This window comes from Salvelinus alpinus, chromosome 2 (assembly GCF_045679555.1).
Source record: "Salvelinus alpinus chromosome 2, SLU_Salpinus.1, whole genome shotgun sequence".
Lineage (NCBI taxonomy): Eukaryota > Metazoa > Chordata > Actinopteri > Salmoniformes > Salmonidae > Salvelinus > Salvelinus alpinus.
In genome coordinates this window covers 124,171,231-124,189,107 of record NC_092087.1, presented here as the reverse complement: position 1 = coordinate 124,189,107, position 17,877 = coordinate 124,171,231, and the positions used below count along the sequence as shown (strand labels likewise).

Below are 17,877 nucleotides of genomic sequence, written 5' to 3'. Positions count from 1 at the left end.
AGTCTGCTGCAGGCCTAGTGTCTCAGGTTCTGTCCACCAGTGTTGCCATCGTGGAGAATGGCCTGATCCAGTCTGCTGCAGGCCTAGTGTCTCAGGTTCTGTCCACCAGTGTTGCCATCATGGAGAATGACCTGATCCAGTCTGTTGCAGGTCTAGTGTCTCAGTTTCTGTTCACCAGTGTTGCCATCATGGAGAATTACATGATCCAGTCTGTTGCAGGCCTAGTGTCTCAGGTTCTGTTCACCAGTGTTGCCATCATGGAGAATGACCTGATCCAGTCTGCTGCAGGCCTAGTGTCTCAGGTTCTGTTCACCAGTGTTGCCATCATGGAGAACGACCTGATTCAGTCTGCTGCAGGCCTAGTGTCTCAGGTTCTGTCCACCAGTGTTTCCATCATGGAGAATGACCTGATCCAGTCTGCTGCAGGCCTTGTGTCTCAGGTTCTGTCCACCATTGTTGCCATCATGGAGAATGACCTGATCCAGTCTGCTGCAGGCCTAATGTCTCAGTTTCTGTCCACCAGTGTTGCCATCGTGGAGAATGACCTGATCCAGTCTGCTGCAGGCCTAGTGTCTCAGGTTCTGTCCACCAGTGTTGCCATCATGGAGAATGACCTGATCCAGTCTGTTGCAGGTCTAGTGTCTCAGGTTCTGTTCACCAGTGTTGCCATCATGGAAAATGACCTGATCCAGTCTGCTGCAGGCCTAGTGTCTCAGGTTCTGTCCACCAGTGTTTCCATCATGGAGAATGACCTGATCCAGTCTGCTGCAGGCCTTGTGTCTCAGGTTCTGTCCACCAGTGTTGCCATCATGGAGAATGACCTGATCCAGTCTGCTGCAGGCCTAGTGTCTCAGGTTCTGTCCACCATTGTTGCCATCATGGAGAATGACCTGATCCAGTCTGCTGCAGGCCTAATGTCTCAGGTTCTGTCCACCAGTGTTGCCATCGTGGAGAATGACCTGATCCAGTCTGCTGCAGGCCTAGTGTCTCAGGTTCTGTCCACCAGTGTTGCCATCGTGGAGAATGACCTGATCCAGTCTGCTGCAGGCCTAGTGTCTCAGGTTCTGTCCACCAGTGTTGCCATCGTGGAGAATGACCTGATCCAGTCTGCTGCAGGCCTAGTGTCTCAGGTTCTGTCCACCAGTGTTGCCATCGTGGAGAATGACCTGATCCAGTCTGCTGCAGGCCTAGTGTCTCAGGTTCTGTCCACCAGTGTTACCATCGTGGATAATGACCTGATCCAGTCTGCTGCAGGCCTAGTGTCTCAGGTTCTGTCCACCAGTGTTACCATCATGGAGAATGACCTGATCCAGTCTGCTGCAGGCCTAGTGTCTCAGGTTCTGTCCACCAGTGTTGACATCGTGGATAATGACCTGATCCAGTCTGCTGCAGGCCTAGTGTCTCAGGTTCTGTCCACCAGTGTTGCCATCGTGGAGAATGACCTGATCCAGTCTGCTGCAGGCCTAGTGTCTCAGGTTCTGTCCACCAGTGTTGCCATCGTGGAGAATGACCTGATCCAGTCTGCTGCAGGCCTAGTGTCTCAGGTTCTGTCCACCAGTGTTGCCATCGTGGAGAATGACCTGATCCAGTCTGCTGCAGGCCTAGTGTCTCAGGTTCTGTCCACTAGTGTTCCCATCATGGAGAATGACTTGATCCAGTCTGCTGCTGGCCTAGTGTCTCAGGAGTTGTCTACCGGTGTTGTTATCGTGGAGAAAGACCTCATCCAGTCTGCTACAAACCTAATGTCTCAGGATAATGACTCCACACTGAGAGACTCCAACCAACCTGAGGTCCATGTGGCTGATGTCTCAACCAAGAGAAGTAGTCTAGTCATCACTATTTCTATGCTTTCAACCCAGAGTTGCCTTGTTGCTTTACATGAAGTTGATGTTAGTGCTACAAGCCTGGAGCAATCTGCTGAGAAAAGGTCTACCTCTACTACTGATGTCAACGACATCTCAACTGCTGCTGCCAAGAAGAAGAACAGTGGTGGATTATTCTCATCTCTCTGGAGAGCTCTCAGGGGGAAGAACAAGAAGCCTCTAAGTACTAACTCATATACTCTTAGTCTCTTTTGTACTTAATATAATCATTTATCAACTATTTTGATACTAATATCCAGTGTTAATGGCTGTCTGTGAAATAGGTTTTCTATATTTTCTACACTTTGTTTTTTTTTCAGGCTAAAGTGGGTCCAAGAAAGAGGACGAAATCAACAAGGATGCGAGCAGCCTCACCTGCCACCACAACACGACACAGGGAGATCACTGATGCAGGCACCCACAATGGTGTTCCTATGTTTTATCCCACTTTGTCCTCATCCCCAATCCCTTTCCCCCACCCCACCCGTTTTATCTTCAGTAAACCTTTTGTCATTGCATTTGATTGTGCTTTGTCTTTCATTGGGATCACTGTCATTGAAAAGGGAAGGGGTTTCCTAGTTCAACTACTTGTCAATAAGTCACTGGCTAACTTTCAAACTCCAGATTGAGACAACCGAGGCAAAGACGTCAGCAGGAGGGCAACTGTGACCTTCAGAAATATGCAATTGTGTGAAAAGATTGTAACCATGTAACAACACTAATGCGATCAGTTATATCCACATTTCCCGGAGAATAACAAGCATTCTCGCTCAGGGCCTCAAGATGGAGTAGTAAGCACAATTATAATGGTTCCCCTCATAATGATGCTTTTATCAGCTGTTGGATATGGGGATATTCCCATATTAGGAATTCCTGTGGGAGATTTATACCGTGAATAAGTATGATAATTGGACATTGTGCATGGATTGTCCATGGCTACTGAGTATTTCCATCATATGATTGTAGCCTAGGTTATGATTCTGTTATGATGAGGTTTACATTGCAGTTGTCTCCTAAGACATGACTGACTCATGGTATTGTAATCTATTACATCACATTGATGCATCATGAAATAACCCATGTGTGTAGGAGTTTAACCCCAGGCATAATGTAGCCAAGGTGTTCATGTAATGCAACTGTGTTTTCCGTTTGTTCTTTGTGAGCTATTGCCAGATTAAGATATATAACAGATGATAGGACATGGCTATAGTTTATGTTTTCCCTCATGTTTCAAACCACCACCAACAAATACCAACCCTGTTCTCAATTAAATTCACTATTCCATTCAATTTCTGAGGGCTCTTCTACAAAACAATGTTATGAGAATGAAACCTGAAACCAATAGCCATCTCCATGATTTAGGTTACAGCGAGAGGCTAAAAATATCCAGTTCTGACTGGTAGTAGTCACGACCTAAATTATGACAGAATTCTGCACCACTGGTAGTTGACGTCAATACAGTACAGTCACTTCCTCGGTGACGTAATCGAACGGACTCGGTCGGTAGCATTGCCATCTGGTGGATGGACTCCGACTCGAGCCCCGTAACATTACGTCATTGGAAAGGAACCGATGCCAGTGTTTGGGTCTGGGTTTGAATACAAACAGATGAATAGCCGACCATTAGAACTGATACTCGACAGCAACAACTTGAGCTACAATTAATACGCATTTAGGCTACAGTAAACTCTTAAATAACTACTCAATATGCTTCATGCGTTTTCTGGAGACTTTTGGGGAATCTCTGTGACTAAGAATGTTTCAAATTAATTGAGGTTGCTTCATTGGTAATGAGAAAATAGTTTTATAGTCAGCAAAACAGCGTAGGGGTCTTGACTTCAGTTCATTGACGTTTATGTAAATTCTACTGTATAGACTAGCCAGTATCGTGGTCATCATGCATTTTTTGTTTAATATATTTCAAAAGACAAGGGCTCGGCAATGAAGGGAATGGATAGATAGCAAAAGCAAGCATTAGCTGATTTAAAACTGTTGCAATTATGATACTTATGAGTTGTGCGTAAATGTCTCTGTCCGTGGTGCTGAATTTTTTTTTCTTTATCGTGACTGAGAAACGCATTGCAGGATGTCCATTGTACTGATCCTATTTTATTGACAATCAAATATGTTATTCGATTCTACTGATACACACGGTATGTTCATCCAGCTATATGTTATGTTGAATATTGTTTGAAATATAGCTGGTAAGAGTGATTGTCATTTGCATCTCTGACGCAACTTTCAGGAATCAAACAGAACGTTGATAAAGTCTAAGACGTTGAACTCTCAGACAGAACCCAGTTTAGCCTTTCCTGTGGATCAATATTTTACAGAAGCCTTAACGGTCAATTAATGTTGGCGCTATAACGACGGGAACGCGCACTATTTTTGGTTCATATTTGCAGGTGTGTGTGTGTGTGTGGTGCCAGCCAGGGTGGCGTGACTCCTGAAATAAGTGAGGTTGGAAAAAGTGTTGTTCTTGCATGTGGCGAGAGAGAGAGAGACCCATTCTCAAATTCGTAAAAGCGCGTGCACAACCATAAGGAAGGAAGATGCGAGCTCTAGGGGGCTGCATTCCCATTGACTGTTCCATCTCCCTGTCAGTGGCAGCAACATTAGCAGTGCCGAGGCGGTGGCAGCACTGAGAGAGAGAGATAAAAAGAGAGAGAGAAAGAGAGGAACGCAACACACAGACTCCGCCTAACTTTACCACGGTCCGGTGGCGCGAGGGCATCACAGCTCAAAGCCAGTCCATCCAGAGGGTCCCTCGGCTTGCTTGTGTCATCTCTTGGCTTGGAGATGGGCTTCCCGTAAAACCGGCGGTGGTGGAAGGGAGAGGCGGGGGGTGGGGGGGAGAAGCGAGAGACTAGAGAGTGAGGAGGTGTAGAAAAAAAAGCCGAGGAGGACGAGAAACAAAAGCACAACCGTGGGTGCCTGCAACAACCATCAGCAGCGGCGGCTTGCCCTATTCACCAGAGCTGCTGCTCTACCCGTGGACTATGTCGTGAGGTGTGGCTCGCAACGCTAAGCAGCAGGGATTCTGTCAGTCGAAACGACAGTAGCAAGCCAAGGAGGGGTGCTGCTGGTGGAAAAGATGTCGACCGCCTCGGTGGGGCCCCAGGGCGGCCCCCGCCCACCCACCGCGCCGCCGACCGTCCCCGAACTGCCGGACCTCAGCCATCTCACGGAGGAGGAGAGGAAAATAATCATGGCCGTGATGGATCGGCAGAAGGAGGAAGAGGAGAAAGAGGAAGCCGTGTTAAAGTAAGGGCTACATTTCCTTTCCCTGAACGGTGATCGGTGGAACCCCGAACGCACCACTCGCAAACGCAACAACCCCATTCACGAGCGAGGTGTCTGTGTCCAGAAGGCAGACGCACGAGCAGCCATCCGCCACCTATTAGTCCCAGTATGTTACCAATATGCCTGTCGTTTACCATTGTAGTCACATTTCACACCCATTCAACCACCACAACCCGTTGCATCCCCTATTGTTCCCTAATAATGGGCTGTAATTTCCGTATAGCCTACAGATGTTATAGCCTACGCTAACGGTGTTCCCTTGCTTGCCACTGAATGAATAATTCACACCAGGTTGGATACTGGGGTTCGTTTTGGGATTCAACTATTCACGGGGGGGGGGGGGGAAATCACAGTTTATAGGCCTGTCAATGCTTTAGCTTTGCTCAAATCCATTGTAGGCTATGCGCTCTTCTCCAAAGCCCCCATAAGGAACGTCAGGTGTAGCCTAGCCTATATGATTGAAATTCATCCCAGTGTGGACATAGCCTACAAGGTGAATAGCTAATCAATGTATCCTCGCCGTGACAGTCGATGGTGATGGAGGTGGTCATTGATAAGGACGGGGAAATCGGGTCAAACGAGATACAGGTGTAGCCTCGCGCGGGTGGCGGAGGAGGGGAGACGGGGTGTACCAGTGGGGGAGCACTGGATGAATCATACCACAGGACTGCGTGCCCCCCTCCCTCCCTGAATCTTTCCATCTCTTCCTCCTCTCCCGAAGTATTTTTTTGTTTTGTTGCTTTGACACGGCCGCGTACACAACCGACATCACCACCTTACCGAAGCAGCTTGGTGGCTGGCAATGCTTGGTAGCTGTCCTTAACACAACGTCAACGGTGTGCAAGATATCGAACTGTTGCTGTTTATGTCACCTGTTGCTGTTTATGACACCGTCGTAGTGCAACAAGACGATGGTGACATTAAAACTCTAATGATGCTTCATTGCGACCCTGGCACAAACCATTCGTATTTTATGCCCGACAATCGTGTTACACCGGTGTGGTGCCATTTTCCCCGCCCCTCGGCGATGAGTGAGAGTGGGTGTGGTTGCACTGGTTGGACATCTCACCATGTGATGTAAGGCCGGGCATTCGAGCTAAGCGTGATAGGGGGAATTGAAGCTCGACCAGTTATAGCAACACAGTCTCACATTCAATTCGCGCATATATGTACAAAATGTATTTCAGCAGATTTCGTTAGTTTTTTGTGCATTTTTGGGGTGGTTGTATTTCAGCAGATTTCGTGCGTTTTTGTGCATTTTTGGGGTGGTTGTAATTTCAGCAGATTTCGTGCGTTTTTGTGCATTTTTGGGGTGGTTCAATTCGTTTGAAAATACACGAATTTCTGTGCTACTTAATTCGTGCGAAAAGACACGAATTTAACCAGTAGGCGACACTCAAGCCGTTGCAACAACCATGTAGACACGATCATTTGTATTTCATTTTTGTTCTTCTTAATGGCTAATTCAACGTCATGAATATACATAAATGTTGTCTTTGTTTAACCATGTTTAAAAATGTGTCGTTGTATGTCTATATGTACTGTTTTAGACTTGCTGAACAGAATTTTTCAGAAAAGACGCACATTTAAGTGCGACTTAATTCGTGGGAAATATTGTTTTATTAATGCCAATGCTGTTTTCTGTGCTTGATTTCGCTTAATACTTTGGATACTGGTGCACTTGTAATCAGAACGCCTTTTTGTCATGTAGGCAACCATACACAATTTTCTTCATAACCCATTTCATATTTCGTGGAGCCTAAATTACACCATTTTCTTCATAATGCATGTATTACATGTTAATGTAAAATAATGAATTATGTTGGCTTACACTTATGGCCTTTCCAAGGCCTTTCCATACCTTAAGGGAACATTTTAGCACTCGCCATATGGTTAGTGAGAAACGCCACATTGCAAATGTAAGGTCCCTTACTAGACGTCCTGCAACGTTTCTAAAATTCGTGGACGGCGTCGGGCCGTGCGCGGGGGAGAGATCTTTCAGGAAGTCATCAAACTAAATCTCTCGGACGTTCGGTTTCCGTTTTATAAAAAAAACACATTTTGGTCATTTTTCCGCAGTCTCGGAAATTCCCACCAGAGGGAAAATAAATAATATTGCAAATGCACAAGCACATTGCAAATGCATGTGGCCTTTTCTCCTAAACGGAAAATATTTCGAAGACGTAATGGACAGTTGGCCCCGAAAAAGATGGCGTCGAGGCCTCAACGCTTTTTGAGTTATGGCCATTTTTCTGGGATTAAAGGTCAAAAACGCAAAGTAGGGTGCTAATTTGACCGCTTCACGTCAAAGTACATAAGCATACGGTGTCAGGAAAAAAAGAACCAGCCATTTATCTATCGTAATTTAAGAGAAATCGTACATTGACAAATTGGTAATGTTCACAAAAAGGAGTAAAAAAATAATAATTACAGATCCAGTTTTTTAAGTGGGTCTCGAAGCTCTGCCAGAATTCTGTGATTTTATGTGATTTTATGAAATAACACACACTCATTTAACCCTCTGTAAATAAGTCAGTTCTTAACATAAAGACTTAAAACTCAATATTATATAAGAGCCTACCCCAAGGAGGATATGTGTTCACTTTCAGCTTCCTATGTCAACCGGAAGTACCTTCAAATGGTGCCATAGGGTCAGTTTCTAAGGGTTAAAAAGGTCAGATCTGCCTCCCGGGTGGCGCAGTGGTCTAGGGCACTGCATCGCAGTGCTAGCTGCGCCACCAGAGTCTCTGGGTTCGCGCCCAGGCTCTGTTGCAGCCGGCCGCGACAGGGAGGTCCGTGGGGCGACGCACAATTGGCCTAGCATCGTCCGGGTTAGGGAGTGTTTGGCCCGTAGGGATATCCTTGTCTCATCGCGCTCCAGCGACCCCTGTGGCGGGCCGGGCGCAGTGCGCGCTAGCCAAGGGGGCCAGGTGCACAGTGTTTCCTCCGACACATTGGTGCGGCTGGCTTCCGGGTTGGAGGCGCGCTGTGTTAAGAAGCAGTGCGGCTTGTATGGGTTGTGCTTCGGAGGACGCGTGGCTTTCGACCTTCGTCTCTCCTGAGCCCGTACGGGAGTTGTAGCGATGAGACAAGATAGTAATTACTAGCGATTGGATACCACGAAGAAAAGGGGATAAAAGGATGGAGTGAAAAAAATGGAGTGAAAAAGTACGGTGCTTAAAGACACACAAAGCCTACAATGGCATTACCATTATCTCCAGGCCGTGCCGAGTTCAACGAGATGCCCCGCTTGACCGTAGCTCGCTCGGTCTGAGTGCAGCGACAGGGACAAGAAGACGGACCCAAATTACCCTTTGACCTCAATTTCATATTTTTTTGTTTTTGGGAGACAGAGAGAGAACCGTTAAGGTTAGAAGCACAATTTGACCTCAGGAACGTTCCTAAGGTCCTCCCGATCTGTGCAAGCCTAACATTGACCGTGTGGCATTAACCCTTAACAGTTAAAAGAAGGTGTTTATATCAAACAGTTTACAATGACATGTCTCCCCATAGCCTGCTCCCCTAAATTCAACCTGAAGCCTATGTGGGTTAATAATGCCTTATGAACCTGTCTTTGATGACAATCCATCAGGCTACTATGAGGTCTACCTGTGTCGATTCTAAGCTTCCTGGAGCAACCGGAAGTGGTTAAATCACCCTAAAAGTGTTTGCCATACCCAACCTGCAGTTTGAGAGAAATAGTGCATTCAACCCTATGTAAATCAGTGAGTTCTTAACGTATAGACTTAAAACTCAGGATTCTGTTATAGCCCACTCCAATGAGGATATGTGTTTACTTTCAGCTTCCTGTGCCAACCGGAAGTGCCATAATTGGTGTCAAAAGGGCTGTTTCGAAGGGTTAAAAAAGTCAAATCTTTCCAAAACTTAATATATGTGAATAGGCAACCCTCATGAACTGTAAATCAGTCATTCATCCTATCAGATTTCAAGGAAAAATGTACACACTCACACAGAAAGGATGGAGTGACACACTGAGGGGCTTAGAGGCAGACAGTGCCTGCAATAGTTACTTTTGTTTGAACTTTTAAAGAACCGTCAGACCTAGAGTTCTGAAACTTTACAAACCTGTTCTAGAGCTCAGGTCGATTAAGCACGGTGAGTTATGTGGCTCTAGAAGGTTCTCGGACCGATAAAAAGCCTCGGTGCATTTGCATTGACTTCAATTCATTTTGAGCATTACAAAATGGTGACATTTAGAAAAGTCCCAGAGTTGCAAGACTAGGTGCATTGAAACCGTCTCGGCCCATAGACGGACCCCGACATTTCTGTCTGATAGCTCATTCAAGGACCCCGTAGCAAGGCATGGAAAAAAGTGGAATTTCAGCACCAATTAAGGTTTTGCTCGGGCACCGAATGACCTATCGAGCCGAAACTTGGGATTCGAGGTCGCCTCACATAGGGCTAAACATAATGTGAAAACTGGACCCGCAGCTAGAACATAACTACGTATTATTTGTTTTATTATGGTTTAAATGGAAGGCGCTGTGAATTTTGGGCCTGCTCTGAAATATGTGATAGATGGCTTCTAAACGAGTTGGAAAAAGTGAGTTTGGAGTCAGATGGTATCAGTTTGGTGTCTGAAAATATCTAATTGGCTGATGGACACTGACTTGCTAGTTGAATTTTGTGCATTTGCAATATGTTTCAACAGTGAAAAACCACCAAAATAGCATTCTGAAATCACCACTAAAAATAACATCACCATAGCCGTGCCGAGTTCAACGAGATGCCCCGCTTGACCGTAGCTTGCTCGGTCTGAGCGCAGCGACAGTGACAAGAAGATGACCCTTGACCTACATTTCAAGTCTTTTGCTTTTGGGAGACAGAGAGAGAACTGTTAAGGTTTAGAAGCACAATTTGACCTCAGGAACATTCCTAAGGTCTCTGTGCAAGCCTAACATTGACCGTGTGGCATTAACCCTTAACAGTTAAAAGAAGGTGTTTACATCAAACAGTTTACAATGACATCTCACCCCATAGGAACACATTGCCTGCACCCCTATATTCAACCTGAAGCCTATGTGGGTTATGAATGTCTTATGAACCTGTCTTCAATGACAATCCATCAAGCCACTATGAGGTCTACCTGTGTTGATTCTAAGCTTCCTGGAGCAACCGGAAGTGATAAAATCACCCTAAAAGTGTTTTGCCATACCCAACCAGCAGTTTGTGATATATAGTGCATTCAACCCTGTGTAAATCAGTCAGTTCTTAACGTATAGACTTAAAACTCAGGATTCTGTAAAAGCATACCCCGATCAGGATATGTATTTACTTATAGCTTCCTGTGCCAACCGGAAGTGCCTTAAAATGGGGTCATGGGTGCTGTTTCGAAGGTTTAAAAAAGTCAGATCTTTCCAAAACTTTAAATGTGTGAATCGGTCAACCCTCATGAACTGTAAATCAGTAATTTCGCTAAACAGATGTCAAAGAAAAGCTCTCTCACACACACACACACACACACACACACACACACACACACACACACACACACACACACACACACACACACACACACACACACACACACACACACACACACACACACACACACACACACACACACACACACACACACAGCAAGGATGGAGTGAAAAAGTATGGTGCTTAAAGACACACAGAGCCTTAAATGCTTTTAGGGGGGATCCAGACTTCCATACCCGCTCTGGGAGCGCTATACTACCGCCCCAAATCAATGGGTGCTGGCCTGAGTGATTTATGGAGGTTTTCCAAAAATATTCTGTTTTTTCTTCTGGAAAATATTTTATGTTTTTTCTTCTCGAGTCAATGGCCTGAGTGATTTATGGAGGTTTTCAAAAAATATTCTAAGTCCAAACTTTTCATGCACCTGGTATTTTTTTGGGGTTACCAGGCGTCATTTTTCAAAACGGTTGAAATTGCTTTTAGGGGGCATCCAGAGTGTCACATGACCGGATGAGGTAACTATTCTTGTTCTTCTTGTAACTTTCCGGTAGGCTAGAAGCTTTCCGGTGTTTTGCTGCTCGACACAGGTTGACGCAGGTATTGCACTTGATTTATCGTTATCGTAACCGTAGGTGCAGCCAAGTGGAAATACGAAAGCTTTCTAGCTATTTCGCACTGACGGTAATTTGAACACAAGAACGTTTCTAGTGAAAAGGTGCTTACACTCAGAGCCATGTATTTACACTCAGCCACCCTAACCTTATTACGGGTTAACGTTTTGGTAATTTTGGTTGGCCAACAAAATGTAAGACTAATATGAATGCATACGTTTCCCCAAATGTTATACGAAAAAAAAATGTTTTGTTATTGATGGACAATGGCAAGGCTGCCATTGTATTTTCAGTTACATTCTGTTCAATAAAAATGGTTTACACGTTTATTTTTTAAGAAATACGTGGAACTACAACCGAATAAAACACCATTAACCATCATGCATTGCTTACATTCATTCTATCCTGAAAAGTCTGTTCAGAAAAATCGAAAACAGTACATATAGGCATAAAAACACAATGTTTTAATAGGGATTAAATAAAGACAATATATATATATAACCTCTTATGGTTAAATGGTAAAAAAAAGACAAAATATCTATATATTCATAACGTAAAATAAATAAATACAGGCGATCGTGTCTATGGTTGTTGCAACGGCTTGTGTGTCGCCTACTGGTTAAATTCGTGTCTTTTCGCACGAATTAAGTAGCACAGAAATTCGTGTATTTTCGCACGAATTAAGTAGCACAGAAATTTGTGTATTTTCAAACGAATTGAACCACCCCAAAACACCCCAAAAATGCACAAAAACGCACGAAATCTGCTGAAATACATTTTGTACATATATGCGCGAATTGAATGTGAGGCTGGGCTGGTTATAGCCAATGTCTGGTTTTAAAACGCCTCAAACCAGTATCAATTCAACTGATATCGAATGAATCAGTTATTGGGCCCATTTTATTCGGGAAAACGTGTATGCAGCGTGAAAGTACCGTGCGCCTCTCGTGTTCAGCTCTAGTCCACTGTTGGCCTAAATATCTATTCTGTGTTCCTTCCCCCGTGAACGGGTGTATTGGTTATTTTTTGGTTTTCCCACCGGTCGGTTCCCAACACAATGCAATGAATGAGGTGAATGAAAGTCGCTTATATAATTTTGCATAAGACCATCTTAACGAGATCGTATGGTAGTAGGGAACATCCATAGTGCACTACGTGACTCATGCTGTGTCACAAATATTCACTTTGCTCATCCTCACCGAAGGCTCAATCAAGTCGAATTTCCAACAGCAATACATAATGTAAGATATCTAGCCTATTCAAAGTGCTTTATGACATCCTTGTATGCTGCAATTACATTGCACTGTTTCATTTCCTGGTTGAAGTCTGAGGGAGCCAGGGCTGGAGCTATCTCGTACCTCAGGAGAGGAAGTGATGTATTTAATGTTCCATGAGGCTTGAGCCTTCCACAGATTCTGTAAATAATGCCCTCATCATTTAGCCAATCATTTATATGATGATCCATGCACACCCAAAGGTCATGGCCAGTTGCTGTGCTGTTGCTGTGGCTCTGTGTGCACAGTTGCACACTATACCCTTCGAATTTGAGAAGCTGTCATGTGTTGGCGGCTCTCAAGTTAAGGCCTGTATGTAGGGGTTCAGTGCTTCCAAGAGAAATGGTACAGAATCACAATAGGCATGTGGGAGAATAGGGAATAAGGAGAGGGAGAGAGAGAGTGTGTGTGTGTGTGTGTGTGTGTGTGTGTGTGTGTGTGTGTGTGTGTGTGTGTGTGTGTGTGTGTGTGTGTGTGTGTGTGTGTGTGTGTGTGTGTGTGTGTGTGTGTGTGTGTGTGTGTGTGTGTGTGTGTGTGTGACAGAGAGACAGAGAGAGAGAGAGAGAGAGAGACAGACAGAAATAAATAATGTAAGGAGGAAATAATGTAAGAAAGAAAAAAGAAAGAGAGTGAGAGAGAGACTGGGGCTGTATTTGAACTTTCCATGGATTATGCGGGCATTCCCATTCTTCCTGGGTGCAAATTTGGTTTTAGAATGGGGGGGGGGGGGGGGGCTAATTATATATATTTTTATCCAATCGGATAAACACTCCAAACAGCCTACCAGACTGCTCGGAGGTGTCCACATGGTCCTAAATTACACCCTGTTTTGTATCACATTCCAATGATAAATCTGGGGGGGGGTGCAATATCAGAATGTGGGGGGAGGGACATGTGGGATGTGGCATCATGGGATGCATTGGGGAGACACACATTACTCAGACACGCAACGTCCGAACCATTCACACTGGGCACAGGCGTCAATTCAACGTCTATTCCACGTTGGTTCAATGTCATTTGATTGAGATGATGTGGAAACAACGTTGATGCAACCAGTGTGTGCCCAGTGGGTTGTTGCACATCATTACTAAACTCATATATTTCCATTGAGCATTTAACTTCTAATACAGTCTAGTAGTATGGCATTGTGATCAGGGTCTTTTGAATAGACAGGGCAAGCATTAGGCCTATGGGCCCACGTCCTTGGCATGCGGCCATCCAACAAATGACTTCCCCCATTCACTTCAGCTCAGTGAACGTTTCCGATGAACAATGAACAATGTAGCACATGATTATTCCACATGCAATAGATGATATCAAGCTAGTCTGTCGTGACAATGATATAACATGGCCACACAGGCCCTCCCGACTGTTCTGGGTGGTATTCATTAGACACCAAACGGAAGAAAACGGACTCAAACGGGGAGGGACTACCTGAACTTGTCCAATAAGAAATTGTCATTTTTGTTTCCCGTTGCAAAACGTTTTGCTACAGTGTGCACTAATGAATAAGACCCAGGTGTTCTTATGGTACCTGGGAGCTAAGCAGCTGGTGATAAACTGATAGGTTCCTGTATCTCACCACCTCCACCTCCGTCATGGGAGAGGCCAGTGTGTCCAGGTCTGTTGCCCAGCCCAGAGGCCTCATCCTGGACTAATGATTACCCGTTAGGTCAGCCTGTGGGAACAGAGCACCTGGAGCTTCTGGTCTTAATACTGGTGCCACTGTATCTGTACCATGGGTGATTCATCTCTGTAGGTGTTGTTGCAGCAGATGCAGCAGGTGAAGAAAGATGACGTGGTCTATTGACATTCTCTATCCTGTCCTATGTAAAAGATTTCAAAGAAGGTGTGAAATGAGCAACTTCACACTATGTTGATGTGCAAGACCATTACTGTCCTCTGAATCAGGGTGCTGGACACGTGGCTTAAGAGAGATGGTATTACTGGACACTATAGACATGGTTGAGAGTGTAGTAGGAGTGCTGAACACCATTCTAACACGCTAATAAGCAGGACTGAACTGAACACTGAACTAGCATGCTCAAAGAATTTACAGCATTTAGCAGTTAGCAGTTAGCTACCACCCCAATGTGGTGACACAACACCCGCTAACTAAACAGGAAATCTCCCCCTTAGAGCATTTGTGGTTTCCGTAAAGTAAATATAGAAACCCCTTTCAAATATTGATGAGCTAACAGAGGTTGTAGAGTTTCTTAGAGGGGTGTATGAAGCAGAGGGAGAGAGATGGAGAGAGAGAGGAAGAGCACTCATCATCGAAGATGGAGGAAGAGAGGAAGCCTAGAGTATAGTGGATGGAAGGATTTGGAGGGTTTAGGATTAGAGGGGTACCTAGGAGAGCGCGAGTGTACACACACACACACACACACACACACACACACACACACACACACACACACACACACACACACACACACACACACACACACACACACACACACACACACACACACACACACACACACACACACACACACACACCTACAGTGCCAATCTCTGCTTCACAGGGCTCCTGAGGGCCCCCAGAGCACAGAGTGCATCAGAAGGCCATGCAGGCACCACATCACCACCCAGCCATAGGTCACTTAGATAGGTATACAAGGGCAAGACGTGTAGCTGAGGTTAGTATGGAGGTTGTCGGGAGGAGATGGGAATGGATGTCTGGAAGTTATTTTTCCCCTCTGTGTTGAGGCTACAATGACGTGAAGACTGTTGTGTAGGAGACAGTCACTTGCAAATACACATAAATACACATTCACATACATGTATAAGTCTCTCAAACATGCACATGCTCTGTGTACACCGTCGCACCCACTTAACACACAAACTCACTATGTGTGTATTCACAGCTGTGTCAGTTGCAGAGCTGGGAGTGCTGTGATGTGATTATTGATTGACAGACAGGGTCGGTGGTTGATGTTGACGTGGAGCGGGTGTCAGACCTGGTGGTGCTACACCGGGTGCTGCTGGGGGTTAGCTATGTCCTCCCTGGGAATATTTTGGCTTTTGTCAGCTTCTGACTGGCATACACCGACAGACACTGACACGCACGCACGCACACACACACACACACACACACACACGCACACGCACACGCACACGCACACGCACACACACCACACACACACACACACACACACACACACACACACACACACACACACACACACACACACACACACACACACACACACACACACACACAGCTAGTGCTTCTATGGGACTGAGACACCTGGTGTGTTTGTTCCAGACTGCGTACTCAGCTACTATACTAACATACATGCTGTGACATGTCCTGTGACCGGTCCCTGATGTACTGATATCAAATGCTTAGATTAATCTCTGCATTTTATTATGAGTAGTAATGCTTATGATTTGTTATCGAGATACTGTATGTTCTGTAACCCCCCCCTATGGTAATGACCTGGGCTCTGAGTTCCCTCGTCAAGTCATGCAGTTGTAACTATTTGTCCATGTGTGTGATCAGCACCAGCTGAAAGGGTTGCCATGCCAACTCCTATTCCCTTCTGCCTTCTCATCTCCCCCTCTCTCTCTCCGTCCCACCTCCCTTTCCCCCCTGCTGTGTCTCAGTGTCTCTAGTGTTCCTGGCTGGTTACTCCTGCCTCCTTCTACCCCCCAAATAACCCCTTTTCACCCCCTACCCCCTATCCCTCATCCCCCTCTTCCCATCCTCCACCCTCCTGCTGTGTCTCAATGTCCCCATGTTTCTGGCTGGTTACTCTCCTCTTCCCAGCAATTAGCGTTGTTCTGCTGTGGAGCTTCCTCTGCAGGCTGGAGGGAGGTAACTGACCATGGCCACACACACACGCACACGCTCACGCACACACACACACACACACACACACACACACACACACACACACACACACACACACACACACACACACACACACACACACACACACACACACACACACACACACACACACACACACCTACAGTGCCAATCTCTGCTTCACAGGGCTCCTGAGGGCCCCCAGAGCACAGAGTGCATCAGAAGGCCATGCAGGCACCACATCACCACCCAGCCATAGGTCACTTAGATAGGTATACAAGGGCAAGACGTGTAGCTGAGGTTAGTATGGAGGTTGTCGGGAGGAGATGGGAATGGATGTCTGGAAGTTATTTTTCCCCTCTGTGTTGAGGCTACAATGACGTGAAGACTGTTGTGTAGGAGACAGTCACTTGCAAATACACATAAATACACATTCACATACATGTATAAGTCTCTCAAACATGCACATGCTCTGTGTACACCGTCGCACCCACTTAACACACAAACTCACTATGTGTGTACAGTGATCCCTCGCCACTTCGCGGTTCACTTATCGCGGATTCGCTATTTCGCGGATTTTCATAATGCATTTTTTATTTTTTTTTGGTGCATTGTGCTCTGCATTCTGATTCGCTAAAAACTCACTCCCGCTTCTTGTATCAAAACATGCTACGAATTGTGCTATCATTTTGTCGTCTCGTGCAGTTATGTGTACGTACATAAAACAGCTTGGCAAATTTACATTAAGTTGGCCAGGAAGGAAGGAAGGACTAACGCTTGGTCGCTTAGCAACCATGGTGCGAATGGCCACTGAACTTAAGCGAGTAGCTGAGGAATGGGACCCTTTGATGAGCCGTTCATTACAGTTCTCCAACGTAATCGATGGTGGCATGTCGGTGTACAAGGATCTTTTTGCAAAGAAGAAAAAAGAGCGACAACAGCTGCCTATCACTATGCTCTTCTCCCGAACAAACACACCTGCACCGCGGGCTTCAGAAGAAGAGAACACTGCAGAGCGCAGTCAGGATGCAGCGGCCCAGTCTGAAGAGCAGTGAAACGGCCTACACGTGAGTCACTGTATTTGTATACATGTAATAGTTGCTAATTGTAAAAAAAAAAGAAGTTTTCTATTTCGCGGATTTCACTTATCGCGGGTCATTTTCGGAACGTAACCCCCGCGATAAACGAGGGATTACTGTATTCACAGCTGTGTCAGTTGCAGAGCTGGGAGTGCTGTGATGTGATTATTGATTGACAGACAGGGTCGGTGGTTGATGTTGACGTGGAGCGGGTGTCAGACCTGGTGGTGCTACACCGGGTGCTGCTGGGGGTTAGCTATGTCCTCCCTGGGAATATTTTGGCTTTTGTCAGCTTCTGACTGGCATACACCGACAGACACTGACACGCACGCACACACACACACACACACGCACACGCACACGCACACGCACACGCACACGCACACGCACACGCACACGCACACACACACACACACACACACACACACACACACACACACACACACACACACACACACACACACACACACACACACACAGCTAGTG

At 45.7% G+C, this 17,877-nt stretch overlaps 2 protein-coding genes across 7 annotated transcripts in view; both read left to right on the top strand.

Annotated features, from left to right (window-relative positions):
- Window positions 1-600: 600 nt before the first annotated feature.
- LOC139568550 (uncharacterized) lies at window positions 601-2,380 on the top strand. Its single transcript, XM_071390464.1, has 2 exons — window positions 601-2,046; window positions 2,183-2,380. The coding sequence occupies exons 1-2, from the start codon at window positions 603-605 to the stop codon at window positions 2,185-2,187; spliced, it is 1,449 nt and encodes a 482-aa protein (XP_071246565.1). The 5' UTR covers window positions 601-602; the 3' UTR covers window positions 2,188-2,380.
- A 1,864-nt stretch (window positions 2,381-4,244) lies between these two features.
- LOC139568548 (regulating synaptic membrane exocytosis protein 1-like) overlaps window positions 4,245-17,877 on the top strand; it is a 126,444-nt gene continuing 112,811 nt past the window's right edge. For 2 of the 6 annotated variants that reach the window (XM_071390460.1, XM_071390459.1), the window contains exon 1: window positions 4,253-5,126. In XM_071390460.1, coding sequence (XP_071246561.1) covers window positions 4,957-5,126 — 170 coding nt within the window. In that variant the 5' untranslated portion in view covers window positions 4,253-4,956. Of the gene's footprint in view, window positions 5,127-17,877 lie in introns of all 6 variants that reach the window. The other 4 variants (XM_071390462.1, XM_071390461.1, XM_071390463.1 and 1 more) reach the window with 3 other exon arrangements.